The following is a 23,615-nucleotide window of genomic DNA, read 5'->3' as shown; positions in this document are numbered from 1 at the left end:
ATTCCTTTGTAACAGCCCAAACAAGAGCCTAAACTTGCAAAGCTATTTTTCAGAGCTCAATAGTACAACAACAGGAAGTAGAACTTCTGGGCCGGGGATTTCGCTATTTACTTTTTCTTTCAATGGCTGCTTTTAAAAGAGAGAAAAAAAGTGTCCACAGGCATTACAAATCCTGGAAGCTATGAATCAGGAAGTGGGAAATGGTTGATGCTGAAATGGCCAGCCTGAAAATCCTGGCTCTTTCATGTCGTCAAGTCTCCAGAGCTAGGAATTTCAGAAATCTTAGGCATTCTGCATTATTTTCTAAATCTTAAAAGAATCAAGATTTGAGCAAGAAAGGCCAGGGAGAATTAAGCAGTGAGTAAGCCCCTAACCTCTGGCTCCGTGCCCCGAGCAGCACACATACCTTGCCCCCATAATTAAAGGTTCAGTGGGAACTCACTGTCTACAAACGGGGTTTTGTTTATGATGCTGCTCCAGAGAAGCGGGCGCGGGGTCCTGGGGGGCACAGACAGCTGGCCTCACGCCTCAGCCCCCTCATTCCCACCCGGTGTGGAGCCTGCAGCAGACCTGGGACTAAATATTTCACATCTCAGAACACCCAATGGTTGATGCATATGGTCACACTGGTTTTCAGGGAAGACTCTACCTGACAGAGGCTACTAAATCTGAGTAAAACTCAAAGGCCCACGAAACAGAGTTGCATGAACACTTTCAGATGTCGGAGTTGAGCGGGGCATCACTCCTTCACCTGTTAATTTCAGGGCACTTGAGCAACAGTGCAGGGCTCGCTCTCCACAAAGACACCCTACAAACGTCTGCACAGGCGTTTACTATGCTGATCCGAGGGGGAAAGGCCACACTCTTATCCTCCCTGCAAAGGTCTCCCTCCTTCCACGACTCAACCAGAATGCCTTCCCATTCCAAAGCCCTCACAGTCCGAGCACCAAAAAGCTGCCAGAGCTTGGAAAACATCCCCAGTTACTTTCTACAGGGGCCAGACACACCACCTCCATTAGCAAGCTGCTTGTCGTGATGCATTTGGAACAACGCTGACCTGGGGTGGGAAGGAAAGGAAGAAAGAATGGACGTTTCTGCTTATTCCCATCGGACGTGATAACCTGAGAGGCCTCTGTCTGGTCCAGAAATGAGTAACTCCGGCAAGTCAGACAGAGCTGAATCAGCCCGGGACGCAACGTGATGGTAGTGGTTGGACGGCGGAGGGACCAGCCTCTCCCGTCTCCCCCACCAGACACATCCCAGCATCTCCCCAAAAAGGCTCTGGATTACTTCACAAAGACCAGGGGCCGCCAGCGTATTAGTTTAACTTACCCAAGTAAGAGAACCGGTTTTCATGGACTGCTTTTGCCCGTGAGACTCCATCACGTCCCTCAGTCTGGCCTCCGAGAACCCCCGACACCAGCCCCAACCTGCCCCCAGCCTCACCCTCCGCCCCCAACCTCCAGCCTGTTCCCTGGGCCGCACCACACGTGCTTCAGCCCTCACCCAGCTCACCCCCAGGCTGAGTAAATCCTGGTCCTCCCAGCACCTCCTCCAGGAGGCCCCAGGACCTCCTGCTGGGCTCCCACTGCCCGCGCCCCCGCCCGCGCTGGTCCTGTTCATCACGACCCCGGTCCGCTCCCAGGAGAGTCTCTCCGCAGCCACACGGCACGCCCTTCCAAGGCAGGGGCTGCTTCCGTGACACCTCCCTACTGCTGGCACGTCCCTGAACATCCAGACGCTCCAAGTTGCCCCTCTTCAACTGCTCTAACCTTCGAGCCCCTGAGCCACCTGCTCGTCCCCTCGTCTCTGCAGTACAAGCTTCACCAGACCCTTCCGCTCCACTGCCCACATCCAGGCAGTGCCCTGTCTGCTTTCAATGGTGCCCAGGGTGGGCCTGGCATTGGAGAGAAGGCCAAAGGCAGTGCACAGGGCCCACCGCCCCGCCAGGAGCCAGGGTGCCCCCCAGGCCTCAGGCAGCTTCCTTGAAGGGTGGCCAGGAGGCGGAAGGAAGGTGGGTGTGAGCGTTTCAGCCGCTGCCCCTGTGGGAGCCGGGGCCGAACCCTCAGAAACTGCTCGGCCCTGTTTGCGGTCCTGCTCCCATCAGTCTGCCCGGACACGTGACCCTCAACCTTTCTCTGTCTTTCCATCCAGAAGAATCCACAGCTGCCAGGCACACATGACCCTCGGAGCAACTTTCTGACCAAGGCAGGAATGAGGTGGCAAATCGGACTTCAATTCAGAGCTCAGGGTGGCAAGAAAGGGATCATAAGTTTCCCACAAAAGCCTGGCCCACGTTCACTGAACATTCAGACCAGTGGTCCAGGGAGAGTTCTGCATGGAGGGAAGCAACCCTCACAGGGGCTCATATCCCCTTTACTGAAACACGCCCCGATTTCAGGCAGCGGAGGCTCCAAGCAGCATGCCGGATCCAGACCAGCAGATGAGAGCGGTGAGCTGAGTCCTGAGGAAGGCTGACCCCAGGCCGCGGCCTGCACACTCGGGATCCTCCCAGCAGAAGCCTTAAGACACCTCATCTGTCTCTAAACTGCTCGCAGGATTAACGGGAAGGCTTGATCGATACCGATTTTACTGTCATGGGAATGACTCACCCTTAAATCCTACCCAGCTTAAAACTCAGCTGTGAACAGAAACAAAACAACATAATAGCAGGGTCAGATTGAAAATAGCAAGTAGGACTTGTAAACAATTCATGCTTATAAACAATTAACAGTCACCTCCCCAGTCATCCAGCCTCGTGGACGTGCTGAAAGGGAGATCCATCCCCAGCACGCCCCCAACCCTTCACTACTGCTGGAATGATATTCACAAAACAGACCCTGGGGGGGTGGGGGGGCAGTCAAGATGAGGGCCTCTGAACCGCATTCCATCCCATTGAAAAGGTGAGTCCTCACCAAGGAGCTGAGCTTTCAAAAACTCAAAGTGAAGCAGTCCTGGAGTACAACTGCCCACTAGGAGCCACAGCAGAGTTCAAAGGCAGCAGCTCCCTCGTCCAAAACTGGCGGAAGCGGGGTGGGGTGAGATTTCCCAATAACCACGCTCCTCTCACGCAGCACCCACTCTAAGAAAAGCCACCGCGTGCCCAGAAGACCACCTGTACATTTCGCGCCTCTGGCCAAAGCATCGGAAGCCAAGTGCGCTCAGGGCCATCTTAAAAGCGTCCATGTTTAGGCGCTGGGTTTCCCTTAGTTCTTCCAAATGAACCCAAAGCCAGCTCTCAAAACTGACCAAGAACTTAAAATACATGTATGTTACTCCATTGTTATGGAATGCACGTTTGTGTCCCCCAAAAACTCATATGCTGAGGCCCTAACCCCCCCGCGGGATGGTATCAGTGAGGTCACGGCACCTCGGGGTGGGGTCCCACCGAGGCAGGAGCGTCCTCTGGGCTGGAAGACCAAAGCGTGCTCGCCTGCCTCCCTCTGGCCCTACGTGACGCCGCCACGAGACACCGGCCATCTGCAAGCTGGGAAGTGCACACTCATCAGACAATGCCCCTGCCAGCACCTTCATCCTGGACTTCCAGCCTCCAGAGCTGTGGGAACTAAGTATCTGCTGTTTAACCCCCAGCCTGCGGTGATTTGATACAAGAGCCTGAGCCGATGCAGACGTCCCCCCAGCTTCGTGAGAGCACATCACCACGCTGGGGAGCAGTACCCCACCCTCTTGACACCGCCTCCTGCCCGGAAGACGAGAGTGGTCACTCCGGCTGACTTCCGAGACGCGGAGAAAGTACCAGTCAACTTCCACGCCCGGTGGAGCCGCCCGCAGCGAGATTCCTCCCACGGGGCCCACACGGAGAGCGTGCTCAACTGAGCGGGGTGGAGAGGACTCCCTTCACCGCCAGGCGGGCTTGCCTGCCTCCCGCTCTGGGTGGAACAAGGCAGGTCCAGGCGTGAGCCCCGACTCCCAGTTAAGCCAGAGGGTGACAACTTAGGACCAGAAACAGGCCAGGAGAGCAGCTGCGGGTGCGGGGCAGGCGGCCCGCCTGGACGGGCAGCATGTGCCCTGGCCCTCAGGCCACACCCCGGGGCCTCTGCTTCCTCCTCTGCGTTGAGGAGACGCTCCCACTCAGGGCTCACAGGGGTCAAGCCCTTTCCTTCAGGGCTCCCTAAGTGGCGGGGGAGTCCACGAGCGGGAAGAAATTGAGCTGTCAAGGCAAATGAAAAACTTCTAGTCTAATCAGTGAGGGAATCAGACATCTAAACAAATCTCTCTTCTGGAAAAAAAAGAAAATGAAAAAGCGATTACACGTCACATGGCTGATTAGTAATAAATTTCATCTGTGGCTAGATGGCACGGGATCTGACTCCTGACTTGCCTTCCCTGAAAGGAAAGTGCCACCGGAGATGCTCTCTCATTATGGCAAACAGACCCACCCCTCGTGGCTCAGCGCAAAGCCACACTTTTTGGGGATGCCTCTCCTGACCTCACACAGCCCCTGAGCTCCCGGGGCACCTGGGACAGCCCTCGCTTGCCTCCGCCACCACAGCCACCATGCGTGGGGGCTGGCTTTTCCGCTCCTGCTCTCCCGCACGGCACATACTCAAGAAACCAGACCTTTTGAAACTGCAGTAAAAATAAACACAGCTTGTTGTTGCTTAGTCACTAAATCGTGTCCAGTTCTTTTGCGACCGCCGTGGACTCCTCTGTCCAGGGGATTTCCCAGGCAAGAGCACTGGAGTGGGTTATCATTTCCTTCTCCAGGGGATCTTCCTGACCCAGGGATCGAACTCGGGTCTCCTGCACTGTAGGCGGACTCGTCACCACGGGGCCGCCAAGGAAGCCCCCTCGAACCCTCTTTAAATGCACAGTTCAGCATCATGAAGTACATTCACACTGCGGCACAGACACCCCGCCATCCATCCTCAGAACTCTTTCCATCTTGCACGACCAAGCTTCCAAACCCATCAGATGCTAATTCCCCATCCTCCCCTCCCTCAGCTCCTGACACCCAGCATGACACTAATTCCCCATCCTCCCAGCCTGCTACTTTCAGTCACTGTGAATGTGGCAACTGTAGGCTCCTCATCCACGTGGAATCATGTGGTATTTGCTGACTTGTGACGGGCTTCTTTCACATAACATAACGTCCTCCAGGCTCATCCTGCTTGTAGCACGTGTCAGAATCTCCTACCTTTTTTAAGGCTGCATATTTGATTGCTCATACGGGCCACCTTTTGTTTAACCAATGGACACTTGCGGCTTTCAGCTTCCGCCAACAATTATTTCCTGCTAGGAACATGGATGTGCAAACATCTCCGATTCCCCGCGATCAAGGCCTTTGGGCATATGCTAATGTAGGACTGCTGATCAGACTGCAATTCCGTGTTTAATTTTTCGAGGGACGCCCCCACACTGCTTTCCACAGCAGCTGCCCCATTTACTTTCCCACCAGCAACGCAGAACGGCTGTACCGTCTTCACACCCCTGCCAACACCTGTTATTTTCAATGTTTGGATCATCGCCGTCCTCACGGACATGAACTGGTGTCTCACTGCGGTTTTTCCTTGTATTTCCCTAATGACTAGTAAGTGGCTCATCTTGTCCCACGCTTATTGACCCCAAGGAATAGCTTGTAAACCAAAGGAATTAATTCCTCCCGCTAAGAAAGTACTCTTGTGAATTGTTTCAAGTTGGTTGAATAAGGAGTCTGGATTCAAAACACACTTCTTTAGGAAACACTACCATAGGTAACAGCCCCCTAATGAGAGCACCCAAGCCTAGCTAACAAGCTCCCGAAGCAGGACTAAGCCTGATCTCCAGCCCAGGAACCAGAAACCCTGTACCATCCCAGGGGGCAGAGCAAAAGGGCAGCTCCTTCTCTCCCTCCTGGAGGCGGCTCCCCGACAAAGAACTTACTAACCAGGCACCACCTTCCCCCAAGGCTCGGATGGCAAATAATCTGCCTGCAATGCTGGAGACCTGGGTTCAATCCTTGGCTTGGGAAGATCCCCTAGAGAAGGGAATGGCTACCCACTCCAGTATTCTGGCCTGGAGAATTCCATGAACAGAGGAGCCTGGCGGGCTTACAGTCCATGGGGTGGCAAAGAGCTGGACATGACTGAGCGACTAACATGCTCACTCTCACCTTTTCTGGGGCTGGCTCCCACCCTCGCTGAGGCCTCTGGCAGCCGGGACCCCACAACACACGTTCCCACTTTTTCCAGTATTTTGAATATTTGAACTAGTGTTTTTGGATAAGTAGAGTCACGTTTTGGATCTGTGTCCTAAAGGCAGGCGGGGCTATGACACCCCCCTCACTTCTCATGCAGACCTTCCTCCTCAGAGGCCACCTGGCCCCCGAGCCACTCCCGAGGAAGGCAGAGAGCAGGGCTGTACACGCTCCATGCCACTGCGGAGTGACTCACTGTCCGGTGAGCCCCAACGCCTGGGCTATCTTGGGCTCGAATAACTGCCTCTCCTGGAGGAGCATGTTCCACGTCCTTCCCTGGAGGCAGCAGGGATGACAGGGAGAGAGAGGAACACAACAGACAGAGGTGCCTTCTATCCCCAAAGACGAAAGGCTCAGCCAGCACTCACGAAACTCCTCTAAGTCAACTGAAGCTGCTAGAGTCTTGATGTGAAGGTCACAGAAGGCGAATGCTGCTAAAAGCCGAACATCAGAACCCATATGCCCCAGGAGGGCACTGATCACTCTTTAAGGAAGTAGACAACTTTTAACGTCTGTTTCCTCCATCCTTAATAACAATAATACGACTAACTCGCAGTGCAGATGACAGGCACGCCATTCCAAGGAATGTATGTTCATCTGCCCAGGAAATACTTGGACTTGTCCTCTGAAATGGGTGCCATTAACCAACGCCCATCTTGCAGATGAGAAAACTGGGGTACAGAAGGAAAACAAGGTGTCCAGGCACAGCCCGTCAGCAGACGTCTCATTCGACGTAGAGCCCGAGCCGTACAGAACCTGGAGCATCAAAGACAAGCGGGGAGAAGGGCGTTCTGGGCCCAGCAGAAGGCGCGGTTTCCGCCCGCAGCACACGGACACTGCGCCCCTTAGGTCTGCTTGCTCCTACAGGCGAAAAGGATTTAAAATTTGGAAGTCAGCACACTGAGCGCAGGAAAGCAGCCCCAGGCCTCCAGGCGACCTCCGGAACTGGCATGTTTGTTTCTAAGGCTATTTGTCCAGTGGCAACAGTTGCAGGAAGGGCAGCAGGAATCTTCCAGCACCAACCACCCCCCCTCACCCCGACCCCTATGAAGGACCAGTGACCACTTCTCAGGGGAATAACGACGTGCCGGTCGAGTTCAAAACATCATCAATATGCGTTCAAGTTAAAAAGCACCAGCAGCAAAGCCTGGAGCTGGACACCTAACTGGCCTCCTGTTTCCAACAAATGAGCCCACCCTGCTCCGGGCGGCCAGCCTCCAACCTCAGGCCATGGCCAGGGCCCAGCACGCAGCTCGGAGGGGACCTGGGGTCGCAGCCGGGCTGGGTCCCTGGAAAGCGGGAGAGCAGTGCCCGGCGATGCACACGCAAGAGCACCACAAGAGCTTTCCCTTTTGTTTCCAGAGAAGAGGAGTGTGTCTGGAGGCTGTGCCGCCCCCCCAGGTTCAGCCTGGCCCTCTCCTTCCCCCGCACCTCCGATGCCCCTGGGTGTTGCTCCCGCGGCACCCTTCTGATGGGTCGGGGTGTGACCGGGCCCCCAGGGCCCCCCTCACCGTGCCTTCACGGGGTCACCACACCGACCCGAGCGGTCCCCCCACATGCCCCCTAGGAACACCCTGATGCTCACAGGGCTGAGCCCTCCCCTGGCTCTCCCGTCTGCCTCAGACTCCAGTGGCCCTGCCCACCCCCTGGAGCCTGTCCCAGGCTACCCGAGAGTCAAACCTTCAAGGAGCATCGAAGTTGGAGTACCCGCAGCCGCTTGAGCTCTGCAGCAGCTTGACGCCCCCCACCCCAGCTGCCCCACCTGTCTCAGGAGCTCAGAACATCACAGCAAGTGCAGGAAATGGGGCCAGTCCTCCAGGGAGAGGCTGCCGGGCCACCAGGGCCTGCAGAAGAGACAGATTAAAACAGGCACCTGTTGGACGCTTCCTACGAGCCGGTCCTGCTGGGCACTTGGGATGCAAGACTATCCCTCGTGGCACGGCGAACCGCAGATGGGGACACTGAGGCTCCAGTGTCTGCCTGCGCCTGAAGGGGCTGCCTGTGGCAGGGGGCCTTCGGCGGGGCGGGGACGGGGGTGGGCTTCAAAGGCAGAAAGCGCCGTGAGGAGGGCAGACGAAAGGCAGGCGCCGTGCTGGCTTGTACGGATGGAGCTCACCTCCACCCTGTTCAACATCTGCATGGTGCTTTCCAAGATACTCTTAAACAAGCTATGCCTGAAATTGACCTGCCAGGTTCAAATGGTTATGTTTCCATTTATCTGTAAGAAATATCCCACCAGACTAGAGTCCTTAGGGTACGAAGCTTTCAAGGGTAATCTCTCAGGTGTTAATTACATTCAGGAGACCTATTATTCCATCAACTTCTGGGGGATGCAGGGTGCAGGCTTCCAACCTCAGTGGCCCCACAATGAGGCTGCCAGAGGCCTTGTCCACGGCCCTGAAGGAGAGGGCGCACTTCAGTGACAGGAGTCTTTAAGGTGAGCTATCGTCCCCGCCAGGAGTCAAGGCGAAAGTTAACTGGCCTCGTCAAGGAAACCGTGCAAGAAACAGCAGCCCCGCTCAGTCCAGCCAGACCTTCTGAAGAACCCCGCCTCTCTACGTGCTGTCTCTAGATCTGAAGGCGGGAAACGCCGCGAGGAACAGCCTGGACATTCGAAGTCATTCAGAGGGGAAAGTGTCAGGGTCAGGAGTGGCAGAGGGAGCCCCACGGACGCCCTGCCTGCCCCGCGGCTTCAGGCCGAGCCCAGCACGCCACATGGAGGGACCCAGGCTGCTTCCAACAGGCACCGGCTCCACGCGGCCTGCAGCCAATCCCGGACACAGCCGGTGCTGAGAGAGACGCGTTCAACCCTCGAAGGGCCTCCCCGGTGGCTTGGCAGTAAAGAATCCGCCTGCAACATAGGAGAAGCAGGAGAATGGGGTTCTATCCCAGGGTCAGGAAGACCCCCTGGAGAAGAAAATGGCAACCCACTCAGTCGTGTCCAACTCTTTGCAAATCCATGGACGCAGCACGCCAGGCTTCCCTGTCCTTCACTCTCCCGGAGCTTGCTCAAACCCATGTCCATTGAGTCGATGATGCCATCCAACCATCTCACCCTCTGTCGTCCCCTTCTCCTCCTGCCTTCAATCTCTCCCGGCATCAGGGTCTTTTCCAACGAGTCAGGTCTTTGCATCAGGTAGCCAAATTACTGGAGCTTCAGCTTCACCATCAGTCCTTCCAATGAACATTCATGGTTGATTTCCTTTAGGATGGACTGGTTGGATCTCCTTGCAGTCAAGGGACTCTCAAGAGTCTTCTCCAACACCACAGTTCAAAAGCATCAATTCTTCGGCGCTCAGGTTTCCTTATGGTCCAACCCTCACATCCATACAAGACTACTGGGAAAAAAATAGCTTTGACTAGATGGACCTTTGTCAGCCAAGAGTGGTCACGACAAGATGAAAATAAATGTGTTGTTCACGTTGCTTCAAAGTGGAGGGGGCACGGGGGACTGAGTGTGTCCCTTTAAGAGGGCTTTGTTCGTTGAGGTCTCCCTACGTGCTAGGCACTGAGGCATGAGGTCTTCCTACGTGCTAGGCACTGAGGCATGAGCTCAGAATTCAAGGATAACCAAGGTGCCTCTCGCCTCCCTGACCAGGAGAGAGCAACAGGCTGGGGACGACGCACTAACAAGGGTATAGAGAGATCTGTGGGGCCATCCAGGCAGCAGGGTCGAGGCCGCTGGACAGGGAGAGCTGCAGCTAATTCTGAAAGGAGTCTGCCAGGGCGTGAGCTGGTAGTACAGTTGTATCAGAGGAGGAAATAAAGTTGCCAAGAGCCCCTTGGCACAGGGGCTCCCACCTGCCAAGGCAAAGAGACCTGAGTGGGTCCAGTCTGTTTCAGAAACAGCCAGAGCTGTTGTTCAAAATGTCTCAGGGGATGGCAAGTTGCAATCCTCTATCAGAGAGCCAAACCAATGACTTCCAAATTAAAACTAGCCAAAAGCAATCACAGAGAGATGAGCCTAACACTTTCTAAATGAACCACCTATCCACTAACTTAGTGTAGCCTCAACTAAGGAAGTGAGAAAGCAGATTCTGAAACTACCCAAAGAGTAGCAACCAAATACAGAAAAATGTCTAACAAAATACAACCAACATGAGACCCAACAGCAGCAATGAAAGTGTTTGTTACTATTCTCTGTCGGGATTTCTGGCTGGTGAGCACCTGCCCAAGGGGACACATATTAAGAATGATAATTAAAGTCTTACCACATATTTTAAGCAGAGCAATGGGAAGTTTTTCAAGAGGAATCAATAGATGTTTTAAACCTCTAACCTCGAAAGGAATATTTCAGAAGTTGTCACTTATTAAAGTCCTGTAAAAACATCTTAAATCCCAACCTGTAAAAGGTGCGCCAGATAGATACAACTTTGTCAAAAGTTGCTCACACCACTCAGGGAGACCCAAATTCTCTCAAGCTAGTTCACTGATGCAGCAGAGCATCCTTAATTGAAAACCATATCCCAACAGGTCCTACAGAAGCCTGCAGTCCCCAGTTTCCTGCAACTGGGTTCCCAGGAACCTAAGCCAGACAGAGGGACCCGTCTTCATCCTTAGGCACCAAAGAGGCCGAATTTCCTTGCTGGCCACTAGATGGCGCCTACGCATTGGTGAGGTGGACAAAGTGCACCCTGGACACTTCTTGGGCACCAGCCGAAACGGACAAATGATTAGAGAGAGAAAGCATGGTAGACCTCTGAAATGGACGATGCACTGTAGGCACCGGCCACTGTTTAATGAAAAAGGTAAAAAAAAAAATCACAAAACTGTTAAACAAGCAAACTGCAATCCTGTTAAGTAAGCACCATAGCAAAATAAATCCTCACGACAGAACATTAATTGAGCACCTACTATGTGCCAGGCTCTGCATAACATTCAAACGACAACGGAGCCCGACGTCAAGTGCATCCTGTATTTCTGGCACTATCCAAACAACAACTCTGTTCAAGGATGCCATGCCCATTAGAGCAGTAGCAAACCAAAGCTGGAGGGCTTAGGATATGCCAGCCTAAGTATTTGACGTATGCATCAGCTCACTTTTCGCTTTTAAGAATAAACGTCTGGAGTAGGTTCTATTAGAATTATAACTTTACAGATGAGGAAAACTGAGGCACAGGAAGATTAAACAATTGGCTTAAGGCCTTAGCTACTGAGGAGCGGAGATTCAAACCCAAGCCCTCTGCCTGCACTTCTCTCTACGCCCTTGTAAAATGACAACAGCTCGGGTCCCAGAGAAAAACCAATCACTGCTAACTGGCACAGCAGAGGGTACGACCTCAAAAGGAACAGGCGGGAATTCAGGTCTACAGAAACGAGGGTAACCAAGAAAAACTTCATGAAGGAGAAGGAATCTGTGTTAGAAATTAAAAGATGGCATCTCAGATGAACTCAAACTCTAGGAAGGTATTTGGGGAACAGGAATTAACTTAGCGTCCCATCTTTACACAGTTACAGTCTTGTCCTTATTTCACAGATCTGAAACCTAGAGTTCTGTTTGTTTGTTTTAATGAAAAAGAGATTCCAATCCCAATTTTTCTAACCTTTTCTGGCAATATCAGTAAAGAGGAAAAGCACTCCAGGCCTTGAATTCAGAAGGAGCAAAACACGGAGCTAGGAATGGGCTTACTTACTGTAGAGCCAGAGCCCACTGATAGAGTCCTAGGAATTCACATGGGATCCCTACAGCACAGTCTCGGTAGGAGCGGGTTACAGCCCAGGACAGGGCCCTGGGGCTTGAGTCCTGGACCAAAGGCAGCACCACAAAAGGCGATGCTGATAATGTGGGGCTGGCAAGCCCATCAAAGCAGAGGGAGGGTATTGGAGTCAGAATGCCCGGCCCAGAGGCCAACCAAGCATCTCCTCCAAGAGTCCCTGCAGGTCTGGACGGGACCAGGGTGGAGCCAGAAATGGGCGAATGAGAACAATTTCAAGTGACTCAGGGAGGAAGAAAGGAAACATTTAATAAAGGAGTCTCCCCAGAAAGGGGCTGATGAACAGAAATGTAACTAGGAATTCCATCCTGACCCAACACCACTTGTTGTTGAAAATCTTACTGAGGTAATGCTAGACAGAAAATCCCAAATATACAGTTCAACCAAGTACAACAGTGATAACAAAAGAATTTCCTGGGATGAAACTATAACATGTTGTGATCTCACATATTCCATGAACTCATTATCCACAGAAATCAGACAACAGAACTAAGGAAGCCCAACGGCAGATCCTCCTCTGCCTCTGGTCTCCTGATCGTTTGTCTTCATGATAGTCCGTGTTTCTCTTCCAAACTCAGAGTCTGAGCTACTGGTAGGTATTTTACCCCACTACTGAGAGACCCCCAGAACTTAGCAGGGGAGAATAAACACAGGACAACGCTGATAATAACGGCACAACTGCTGAGGACTTTACAACCTAAATAGAAGTAACAGCTGACGACCGAAGAAAACTGTTGCTAGCTGGTACAGGCAAGGAGACCACGGACCTCCCCCCTGTTGCTAGCTGGTACAGACAAGATCATGGACCTCCCCCCTATTGCTAGCTGATACAGACAAGATCATGGACCTCCCCCCTATTGCTAGCTGATACAGACAAGGAGACCACGGACCTCACCCCTGTTGCCAGCTGGTACAGGCAAGATCATGGACCTCCCCCCTGTTGCCAGCTGGTACAGGCAAGATCACGGACCTCCCCTCTGTTGCCAGCTGATACAGGCAAGATCATGGACCTCCCCCCTGGGCTCTCTTTCTATGCTTCTTACTCTTCTCCAGGAGGTTATTATAGGTCAGTTGGATGCTTCCAATTTGGGAAAAACTGTTATAAACTCATCTCTCCCTAATCATCATCAGACTTCTCTCCCTTAAACTGTTATTAACTAAATTTTCTTAACTCAAATTGGCACTGTCTCATTTACTTAGTCAACATGCATTTCTAATAATTGATTTTTATAAAGACAAACCACTGACTATATTTTGTGTGACAGGATAAGCTCAAAGTAGGCATCCAAAATATCTCAGGAAAGTTTTAAAGTTCTGCTCTATAAAACATTTACGCTTTAAGACTGTCAACATATATTTGCTCTCCCGTGGTCAAGAGTAATTTAGAAAGCAGTATGCATATACCTGAATCACCAAAGTGACAAACAATTCCACAGCCAGTTTAAAGAAAGTTAGTGCCAGCTTTAAAAAAAAAAAAAAAAAGCAGCCATACAAACGTATACAAAACAACAATAATAATGTATTTGAAACTGTCAGAATTTGGATGAATGGACGGAAATACACACAATTTTGAACAAGTGGTCTTTTTTGTTATATAACTATTACTAAAGTAGATGCTTGCCTTGATAAGGGGACTAAGAGGCTGAGGAGTGGTGTAAAAAATAAAGTTTCAAACCCCAAGAACTTTCTGGACTAGGAATAAATTAAGAATAGGATACTTTCTAAAGTCTTTAAAAATATAAATGCTTAAAATAAAATAAAAAATTAAGACTTCCAGACTATTATAATGTGAACAATTTAAAGCGGGCATAGCTATCTCAGCTGCATTTGGGGATGCCCATCATACGCACGCACATCTTCCCTCTGTGGTTAGTCACCAATCTATTGCAAATAAGAAAGAGTGGGCTTTAAGACCATCAGCCACCAGAGGCGGGTCACTCAGCTCCATGGACACACCCCCAGCAACGGACCAAGGAGCCATCGCCTGCACTAACCAAGGAGAGGACAAACATGGGAATAGGGCAGTCCCTCCAGCCTGTCTGCCTCTCCCCGTCATAAAGAGCAGCAACAACACACAGTAACAGTTACTGCACGCAGGCATTCATCCCCCATCATAAGAGAAACTCCTTTCTGCTGTGTTCCAGTAAAATCTGAACTCTTCTAGTCCATGAAGAAAAAAGAAAGAAAAATGAAAGCCTTGCTTACTAGTTTGTTTCTTTAGTGTTTTAAACAAACATAGAAAGTCATTTCTACATGTGCTTAGTCACTCGGTCGTGTCCGACTCTCTGCGACCCTGTGGACTGTAGCCTGCCAGGTTCCTCTGTCCACGGAATTTTCCAGGCAAGAATACAGGAGTGGGTTGCCATTCCTTCTCCTGACCCGGGGATTGAACCCATATCTCCCGTGTCTCCTGCACTGCAGGTGGATTCTCTACCTGCTAAGCCACCGGGGGAGCCCAATTTCTATGGTTTGACTCGTATCTTTTTACATGTACATAGGATACTTTATCACATCAGAACATAGTTTTAAACTTAAAGAAGTGAAGTCGCTCAGTCATGTCCAACTCTTTGTGATCCTACGGACTGTAGCCCACCAGCTCCTCTGTCCCTGGGATTTTCCAGGCAAGAGTACTGGAGTGGGTTGCCATTTCCTTCTCCAGGGGGATCTTCCCGACCCAGAATCAAACCCAGGTCTCCTGCATTGTAGGCAGATGCTTTTACAGTCTGAGCCACCAGGGAAGATGGGCAAACTTAAAGAACTAAGTCCAATAAGCACTCAACATATATTTATTTAGGAAAAGAGAGAAAAAGAAAAATCTCAATTCCAGTAAAGAAATATCAATATTTCCTTCAGATTTTGAAATTGATCAACTTCATAAGCCCTAAGTGAAGCTGGCATAACTGGGAAAAGTAGGGGATCTTCAAAACTGATATCAGGGACTTTACAACATGAGTAGAACTGATGCTTTAAAAGTAAAAAAAAAATAATTTAGTCTTCATAGTTCCAAAGTTTCAAAATCAAAGACACTGTTAATATTTTGAGTCAAATATAACCTAAACAATTTAACAAAAGAAACAAACTTTATCATGCCCAGGGAGTATACATCTATTGAGATAACAACTTAATCTGTTTTTAAAGATCTTCTGTTTACCAACCATTTTATACCAACCATATGCCCTTTCCTAAGAACAACCAGTTCTTTCCAGATCCTTGGGGGTTGGGGTAAGGGTGACACATTTCAAAGTTTTAATGTTTCCAAATACTGAAAATCCTCCCCAGATGTCAACAGGTCTCAATGTGCAAAAACATTAGGACTTTTGACCACCCCCCACGACCCCGACCCTCACCCCAGCCACCTCTCAGTTTAAGCCAAATCATTTGTTTACAAATAACTGGAAAAGCTCCTCTACATAATCAGATGCCACACACCATTTTCAAGGAGAGGTCAGAGTGCTTCACTCATAATTCAACTTGTTGCCTTTAAAGCGTTTAGAATTTTCCTTCAGAAAATCGCAGACAGAGAAATCAAGAAACTATATCCCAAGCATGTGCAACCATTATATATTTAGTACAATTGAGCGGCGTGCATCCTTGGGCTCAGATGGCACCTGTCATAAGTTGGCTAAGAACAGCAGTTCAAACAGGTTGGCCCACAGGCACAAATCCCTCCTCCGTGAACTAGGGTTGATTTTTTAAATGAGTTTTGAAAACAAATTGCAAAAGAAAAATCACAACCGAGAGAGAAACATGGCTTGGACATTTTACAATTAAAAGACATTTCAAGGTTTAATTGCCTCCTCAATCTCATGCTTTTAAAAGCAGCAGAGCATTTGAAATTAAACAAGGACTTACAATTATGAGAGTTCCCGAAAGTTTTCCAGAAAGCTAACTAAGCAATGCATAAATCCAGAAAAGCTTTATACTAAGTCCCACCCACCTTCCTTACAACTTAAAACGTGCCATACAACATTCTCGTGCACACCTGTGACTCCTACTGAAGTTTTGGCAAATGGTAACTACGCCACTGCCCATTTTTAATCACAATTGTCAAACTAATGTCATAAAGGAGGTAGCGCAGCAGATCGAGATGGGTGACTGACAGGTATATCACAGCCTGCCAGCAGCAATGCAATACAAGGGCAGGCATTCAGAAGGCAAGCCATGCCTCGCATGCCTCCAGAAAAATCAATAACATTGATAGGCTTCCTATCTTAAGTCTATAGAAATGTTTTTAAACGGCCTTTAAAATGTTGTTTCAGAACTCCATACCCTGGGCCAAGTCTGAAAAAGATCTGAATTTTCAAGAAACTTTGTTTCACGCAGGATTATGTAAAATGTCCTAAGGACAAAAGCGAAATTCTCTCTGTGCAGGCATCATGTAAGGCAGTGTCCAGCTTCCATACAGCAGGTACTCAATAAGTGCTAGCTGGATTCAGCTGCTTCTTACAGCACATTCTTACAAAACAAATGAAACCAGATTTAAAAGGAAGCTGCTGTCCCATGAGGGCTCTCCTTGGCAAAACTGGAAGACAGCAAGTGAAAATGATACAGTTGATATCCATTACTGCTCTGATCTTGCAACAAGAAGAAGAACAGGAATCATTTTTATTAGTAAACTGAGCCTTACACAAAAACCAAAAACAAATGTAAACAGTTATTCTTTAGCTATTTTCCTATTAATAGGCCAAGGTGAGTCTGGATAAAGGCAGACCAGTTTGAAAATAAAAACCCCTCTGCTATGGTTTTAAATATTTTGATAAGAAATTTTAATTTAAAAAATATAATCACTGTGTGTCTAAAAAAACTTCTGCATCCTACAGAAATTCTCTTTCCTGCTCAGGCTCTGCAACTATTTAAGAAATAAAACAAGTAACAAAGAAAAGAGAGAAACAAACAAACAAAAAAAAGCCTACTGTATTACAATGAGCAGTTCTTAAGTTTTTACTACCAGGGTGGTTAATATGGGATATCGAAAGAGACAGTGGAAATTCTTTATCATCTTAAAACATTACATTATTTCTTTGTTGGAAAAAAATATGTAAGAAAACTGGAATACAAAACACCATCAGACTCAGCTCCTTAACTCTAGTCTTGGGAAGACGAACGTTGTTTCAGATTCAGTCAAGGATTTCAGTGTCACAAATCTGACTTTCACTACCAGCACTTGCATTTCTTTTAACCCAACCCCTTAATCCTTCATGTGAGCTATTCCTAACCAAGGTTCTTTTTTCCAGTCTGTCCTTTCCTCCTGTGGCATTCAATCTCCGCTGTTATAGCTTCAGTGATCAGTTTGTAGTTCATGAGTCTTAAAAAAACTCCATAAATTTTTAAAAAAAGGAGACACCAACCTACTGGACAAATTTACTTAATAATTTTAATCTATCAACAGATTCTATGTTCAAAGTAACACAATACATTCTTTTCAACCTTAACATGTTTCTTGAAAGAAAAACAGCTTTATTGGGATATAATTCACATACCATAAAAGTCACTAATTTAAAGTACACAATTCAATGGTTTTTAGTATTTTCAGAAAGTTGTGCAACCATTACCACAATCTAATTTTAGAGTATGTTCATCACCCCTAAAAGAAGCCGGTACCCCCTCCTTCCCCAGCCCTATGCAACCACGAATCTACTTTCCGTCTCTATGGATTTGCTTATTCTGGACTTCATATAAATGGAATCATACAATATGTGGTCTTTTGTGACTGACTTCTTTCACTAAGCATGATGTTTTTAAGGTTCTTCCAGTCAACCTTAGCATATTTCTTAATGTTGGACTTTTCTAATCCTTCTGACAAATTAAACATATAACCTTTTAAACTTCAAACCTACACCCCACCCCTCCACAAAAGTACCCTTTACTTGCTATTTCCCTCTAGAGATGCTAAACTATAATTTGCTATTTAGGTTCTTTCCAAACTTCTTATTCTGGGATTCTTCTCCTGGTAATAAAACAGCAACTTCTTTAAACACCCATCTTTCACATACCTACATTTCCCTGACAATAGGGTATTACTGTGCCTGGGGCAGAAAGATGACTGAATCTTTTTAATGAGACGGCCACAATACCTTTAAAGGGCACACTGATTTTTTTTTTAAGTATCATATTATTTGGCTATCACTCCTAACTTCCAAACCTCCCTTTTTTAGATGCACTGTTCACAGTACATTGATACAAAAATCTTTATAACTTGGTCTGCTTCAAAACGTATAGGTTTTCCAAATTAAAGGGTTTTGTTTTTTTTTTAATCACCCCTACTGCTATCACACTCTGAGAGAAAACACTAATCCCTAAACAGGGCAACACATTATTAATCAACAGCACCCCAATCTTTATTATATTATATTAGACAGTCAAAACAATGCTTGTCTTTGATAGGAGCCGATGGTTTTATTTCTATCAGAAGTAAGAGTTCCAGCACCTTTTGGACTAAGAGCTGAACGCATGCTGAGCATACCATTTACTCCTGAAAACTTCCTAGCTATAGGGAGGGGCAGGTTGTGAGTTAGAACTTCAACAAACCATAATCAGGAATGGGGCACCTTCTGGCCATCCATCAAGTTTTCAGAAACCAACTATTTGCAAGGATCCTTGAGCAAAGTTTGGCATCTTGTACTATAAAAGTAGTTAAAACGCCCCTTCCTCTCCTGCCTGTTTTCTCAAGAAAAACAAACAGAACAAAACACCTTTCACAAAGAATATTTTTCATCAAGAATTCCAAACAAGACATCCTATTTTAAAATCCCGGAGTCCTGCATCGGGAGTAGCAAGGCCAACCCTGGTGTTGTGAATTTCAGAACTTAGTAACATTAAATAAAACTATAGACACGACACAGTTCAACAACATGCCGTAATAAAATGGATTAACTCTCCTGTGTCTCCTGAACTATATTTAGCTTCCGAAGGCTAGAAGCCCCCCTCTGTGCCCCCAAACACCATCTGTGAGCCTTAGAAGGGTGCCGAGAGCCTTTCGCCCAATCCAGCGTGCGGAAACTTCAGAAACAAAGAGCAAGAGAGCTCAGATTTGTGGAGGGTCCGGACTCAAGGCGAGTCTTACTCCACGCAGTAAACACGCTAATCCTGTAAAAATCTACTCCGTCGTGAACGCATTTCTTACAAAACGTTTAAGAAGGGTTTGTTTATACGAACAGTTTTTTCCGAATTGCACCTAAGACGCGGCCAGGCAGCCCCCGCTGCCTCCTGACTCTCCCCCTCACTCCGCAAGGCGCAGTCGTGATTTTTCAAAGTTAATTGGCACCACCTGCATACACTCGGCAAATATTACTCACCAACACGCCCTCGCCGTTCCCAGCCCCAGTTCTGTGCCTGCATTTAAACTTTATAGTCGTGCTCAAGATACCCTGCCGTCGCGAATGGACCAGCAGAGCCTCCCTTTACCGTTTGGAGAAGAAATGGAAACCCCTCCTCTCCCCGCTCCACATACCTCGGGGCCCTAAGTTCTCTCTCCCTCCCTCCCTGCCCGTCCCTACCCCTAGCCGACACCACCAAAACAAAAGCTATCAGATTGCAAGCGGCAGCGCGTGGAGCGATATTGCTTATTAACTCTCTGCAGAGGAAGCGCGGGCGGGGGGTGGGGGGCGCGCAACACAACTCGGGACACGAAGCCCAGGCCTGGGCCGCACGCCCACCGCCGCGGGGCTCCGCGCGACCGAAACCGCGACGCGGGCCACCTCTCCCCGGGGCACGGTGTCCCTGGGAGGCCGTGTGGCTGCGAGCACGTGTGTGAAAATGCACGTCGGCTCCGACCACACACCCACTCCCGCACAGTCGGAGGCCGCCCTCCCAACCCTAGCCCCGCCGGGACGAAAAGAGCGTCCACGGGCCGCTATAAAACGGGGAGAAGGGGCCCCCAAACCCTCTGAACTCGGGGTCTGGACGCGCTGTCCGGAACAGCCCGACTGACGACGAGCTCCCGACTTCGCCTTTTTCCAGGGGCTCCAGGGGCTGCACCGTGGGGTGCGAGATCTAAGTGGGAACGCTCCCCGCCCCTCCAGCCGCACTGAGAAGCCCCGGGAGGCCGGGAGGGCTGGCGACCCGCCGCGGATCCGGCGAAAGCGACAGGGAACCCAAAGAGCCCCAGGGGCCAAGCGCGGCGAGCGACAGGAGGTCGCGCTGGAAGGAAACCTATTCCGGGGCCGCGGGGCCTCCCCGCCGGGCACCTCCCACTGGGCACCTTGCAGCCCCGGGACCGGCGGGCTGCCCGCTCCCCCCCCCGCCCCGGGCACCGAACCTGCCCCAGCCGCCAGGGCGCCGCGCGAGCTGTCACCGCCGCCCGCGCGCCGCGTGTCGGGAGGCCCCGCGCCGGGAGGGGCGCGCGGTGCGGGCGGCCGGGCGCGAACTTCCCCGCTGGCGCCCCGGGGCCTGGCCCCGCCGCGGGCCACCGAGTAGGGAGCGCAGCCCAGACAGCCGGGCCGCGGGGCAGGGCTCTCGGGACGGCGGAAGGGAGAGCCCCCGAGGCCCTTCCCGCGCGGGGATGCGCCGAGCCCGGGGCCGCGCGGGCCTCCGAACCAACGACCCGGGCCCCGGGGCGCTCCCCCGTCGGCCTCGCGGCCGAGCCCCGCGGCGCCCCGCCCCGCGGCCCCGGGGCCCGGGAGCCCGACAGCTGCGACGGCGGCAACTCGGGTTTCGCGAACAGGGCGCAGCCCCTCGGAGGAAAAGTTCCCGCAGTGGCCGCGGGCGGCGGGCACATACTCACTTTCTCCACTCGTGGGCCAGAGCGAGAGCGCGGCGGCGAAAAACAGGAGTCCCCACAGCGAGGTCGGGGACCCTCCTCCGGAGCTAGACTTCATTCCTTTTATTTGGGACGAAATTCCCCTTTCTCAAAAAAAAAAGGGGGGGGTGGAGGAGGAAAAGAAAAAGTCTCCGAGTCTTGGTCTCCCGCCCACCTCCAAAAGCAAGGGCGAAGGCGACACCACTCCCCGAGGCGGCGCCGGCCGGGGGTCCGCGGGGAGGCGCGGACGGGGCGGGCGGTGGCGGCGGGCGGCCCTCAGCGCCGGCAGCCGCGGCCCAGCGCTCGGCCGAGTCGGGAACCCGGGGCGCGCCGGGGCGGGCTGTCTGCGTCGTCGGCCTCCATTTTCAAACCCAGAGAGGCAGGAGGGAGGAAAAACTGCGAAGAGAAGGGGGCCAAGCCCGGATCCGTCTTGGCGAAGCCAAACCAACCCGACCCCAGACAGAGGGGGAGGCGGCCCGACGCCCGAGCCTCCGCGGCGGGAGGGCGCGACGCAGTTCGCAAGACTGCCCCGGAGCCCGGGTCGCGGGGGAGGCCGGCCGGGGGCAGAAATGCGGAGGAAAAATGAATGAGCCGCTCCCCTCCTCCTGCTGCTGCTCCTCCTCCGCCGGGCTCCGCTCGCCGCCGCCGCCGCCGCCGCGAGCTCCTTCCCAAATCCAGGACACACACAAAGCGGCGGGCCGGCCGCGCTCAGCGCTCCCGCCGCCCGCCCCGCGCCGGCCCCCGCCCGCCGCCGGCTCGGCGCGGGGGCTCCGGCTCGCTGAAGGTCAGAGCCGCGGCGCGCCGCGGAGCTCCCCTCGCGCGGGAGGGGCGTGGAGGGCCCGGGGGTCTGCAAGCTCCAGGCACGGGCGCGCCGGGGCCAGGCTCCCCGGTGGCGTCCCTCTCCCTCGCCCGCCGCTCGAGTTCGCCTGGTGCGCTCGCTCCTCCTCGGGTTTTTTTTTTTTTTCCCTCCCCCCCCTTTTTTTTTTTTTCCGCTCAGCGGAGTTAATGCTGGTAAACAAGAGCCTCAGCCCCGCCGCGCCGCTGCCGCCGCCGCTGCCACACACTGGGGCCCGACGCGCGCGTGCGCTCGGGGCCGCGCACACACACTCACACGCGCGCGCGCGCACTGGAGCGGCCACAGCCGCAGCCCCGGCGCGCGGAGGGCCGGGCCCCGGCCGGCGCGCGCCAAGAGCTGGAGCCCAGGAACGCAGGGACGTGCGGAGCGGAGCCCCGGCGCGGGCGGCTAGGCGGCAAGGCGCCGCCCCCGCGCCCCGCCCGCGCGCACCGGCTCCCGCGCGCGCGCGCCCCTGCGCTCACCCCCACCGCACTGCGCCGGCCAGCCTGCACGCGCGCGCCCCTCCCGCAAGACTCCAAAAACAATGCCCCCGGCGCCGGGCCCTGCCCGGCAGAGGAGCGGGCTGGGGAGCGGGGGAGGGGCTGGGCCGGGCTGGGCGGGGAGCGCGAGGCCCGAGAGGTTCATTGAAAACAACAACAGCGCGGCTGGAGCGCGCGTTGCCCCGGTTCTTGAAAAGCTTCATTGTGTCTTGCAGCTGTTGCAAAATAAATAAATAAGTGCGTGCATGCGGCATTTTTTCGCAGCCGGCTGGAAAGCTCGAATATGGCGGGAGGGGCATACCTGGGAGAAAGGAGACGCCCCCCCCACACACCCCAAACCAGGCTACTAAGCGGGCACTTTGGCGCAAGGCCGGGACGGCCGCGGCGTCGCCCCAGGGGAGCCCACAGTCCCGGGACTCGCGGGCAGCCAGGGAGAAGGGCGCGGCTCGGGCCCCGGAGCCCGGGGAGACTGCCCGCGGGGGCCCGGAGCGGGCGTAGGGGGGCCCAGACGGGCCGCCCCGCGCGCCCTGGGCGCGTCCCCGCCGCAGCCGCCAGGGGGCGCGGCGGGCGCGGGGAGGGCCGGCCCGCCGAGTGTCCCCTCCCTCCGGGAGAGGAAATCTGGGGGCCCGGGCCGGGGGCCGGCCGAGCTGGGTTGCGCGGGCCCGGCACCGGAGACCCGCGGCGGGTCCGGGGAGCGGCTCGCTGACTCGCTTCTCTCCCGGCCCCACCACGTGGGCGGCTGCGGGCGGCGGCCAGGGCGCGTGCTCGGTGCGGGGCTGCGGGGGCCCCCGGAGGCCAAGGGGGCGTGCCGGGGGGGCCCCCGGAGGATGCGCTCGCGGCCTGGGGCCGAAGTCTCCCGGCCGGGCTCTCGCCGCGACGCGCCGCGCCCGGATCGCCGAGCCGCCACTGCGGGAGCCCACCCGCACCTGCTCGCGTCCTTCCGGGCGCGTCTCTCTTCCCTCCTTCGCTGCGTACAGGACTGGAAACCAGCGCCCGCCCGGTCTCCTCCGTGGTTTTCTTGAAGGTGCCCGAGGAGGGGTTTCCCCAAAGAGAGCCTGCCCCTGGACTGCCATCTAATGAATAAATGCTGCGGGAACCAGGTCCTAAAAGCGGGAAACAGCCCAGCGAGGTCTAGAGAGAGGAGTTTGAAATACGTGGACTTTTAAACATAGTGATTGGACCACGTGTCGCCTTTAATGTGGTCCGGCTTCGTGACTCAGGCTAATTGATGTCAACAGTAAATAAAAAGGAGATGGCTAACAAGAGTTGTGGATGTCGAGATGTAGAAGTGTTTGTCTCATAAATACTCAAGCTGTCTGGTAAGATCGGATCTGTTCTAAAGGAAAGTAGGTTTCCTTTTTTACTCTAATTGTAAAAGATTTCCACGTTACATTATGCATCCCATCGTTCGTAAATAATTTTTTAAATTCAGAGCTGAAAACAAATCAAAAGCTATTATAATGGAAACCTAGCCCTTTCCCCCCTATATTTATTCCCTACATCATTTGCCTCTTGGAAATTTTTAGCTCAATTCAGTGAGTCAGTTGGATAGAAGGAAATAAATCTTTTCTTACTTAAGTCATTCATATGGGATTGTTTTGTTTAACTGAAATTCAGCTTAATTTTAAAATGT

The 23,615-nt window shown here is 52.4% G+C and overlaps 1 protein-coding gene across 1 annotated transcript in view; it reads right to left on the bottom strand.

Annotated features, from left to right (window-relative positions):
* IGF1R (insulin like growth factor 1 receptor) overlaps window positions 1-21,575 on the bottom strand; it is a 304,031-nt gene extending 282,456 nt beyond the window's left edge. The window contains exon 1 of the mRNA XM_027957015.2: window positions 20,633-21,575. Within this exon, the coding sequence (XP_027812816.1) occupies window positions 20,633-20,726 (94 nt within the window). The 5' untranslated portion in view covers window positions 20,727-21,575. The remainder of the gene's footprint in view (window positions 1-20,632) is intronic.
* Between the last annotated feature and the right edge of the window lie 2,040 nt (window positions 21,576-23,615).

Source organism: Ovis aries, chromosome 18 (assembly GCF_016772045.2).
Source record: "Ovis aries strain OAR_USU_Benz2616 breed Rambouillet chromosome 18, ARS-UI_Ramb_v3.0, whole genome shotgun sequence".
Classification (NCBI taxonomy): domain Eukaryota; kingdom Metazoa; phylum Chordata; class Mammalia; order Artiodactyla; family Bovidae; genus Ovis; species Ovis aries.
Note: the sequence above shows the minus strand (reverse complement) of the source record. Positions and strands in the feature narration are given on the sequence as shown.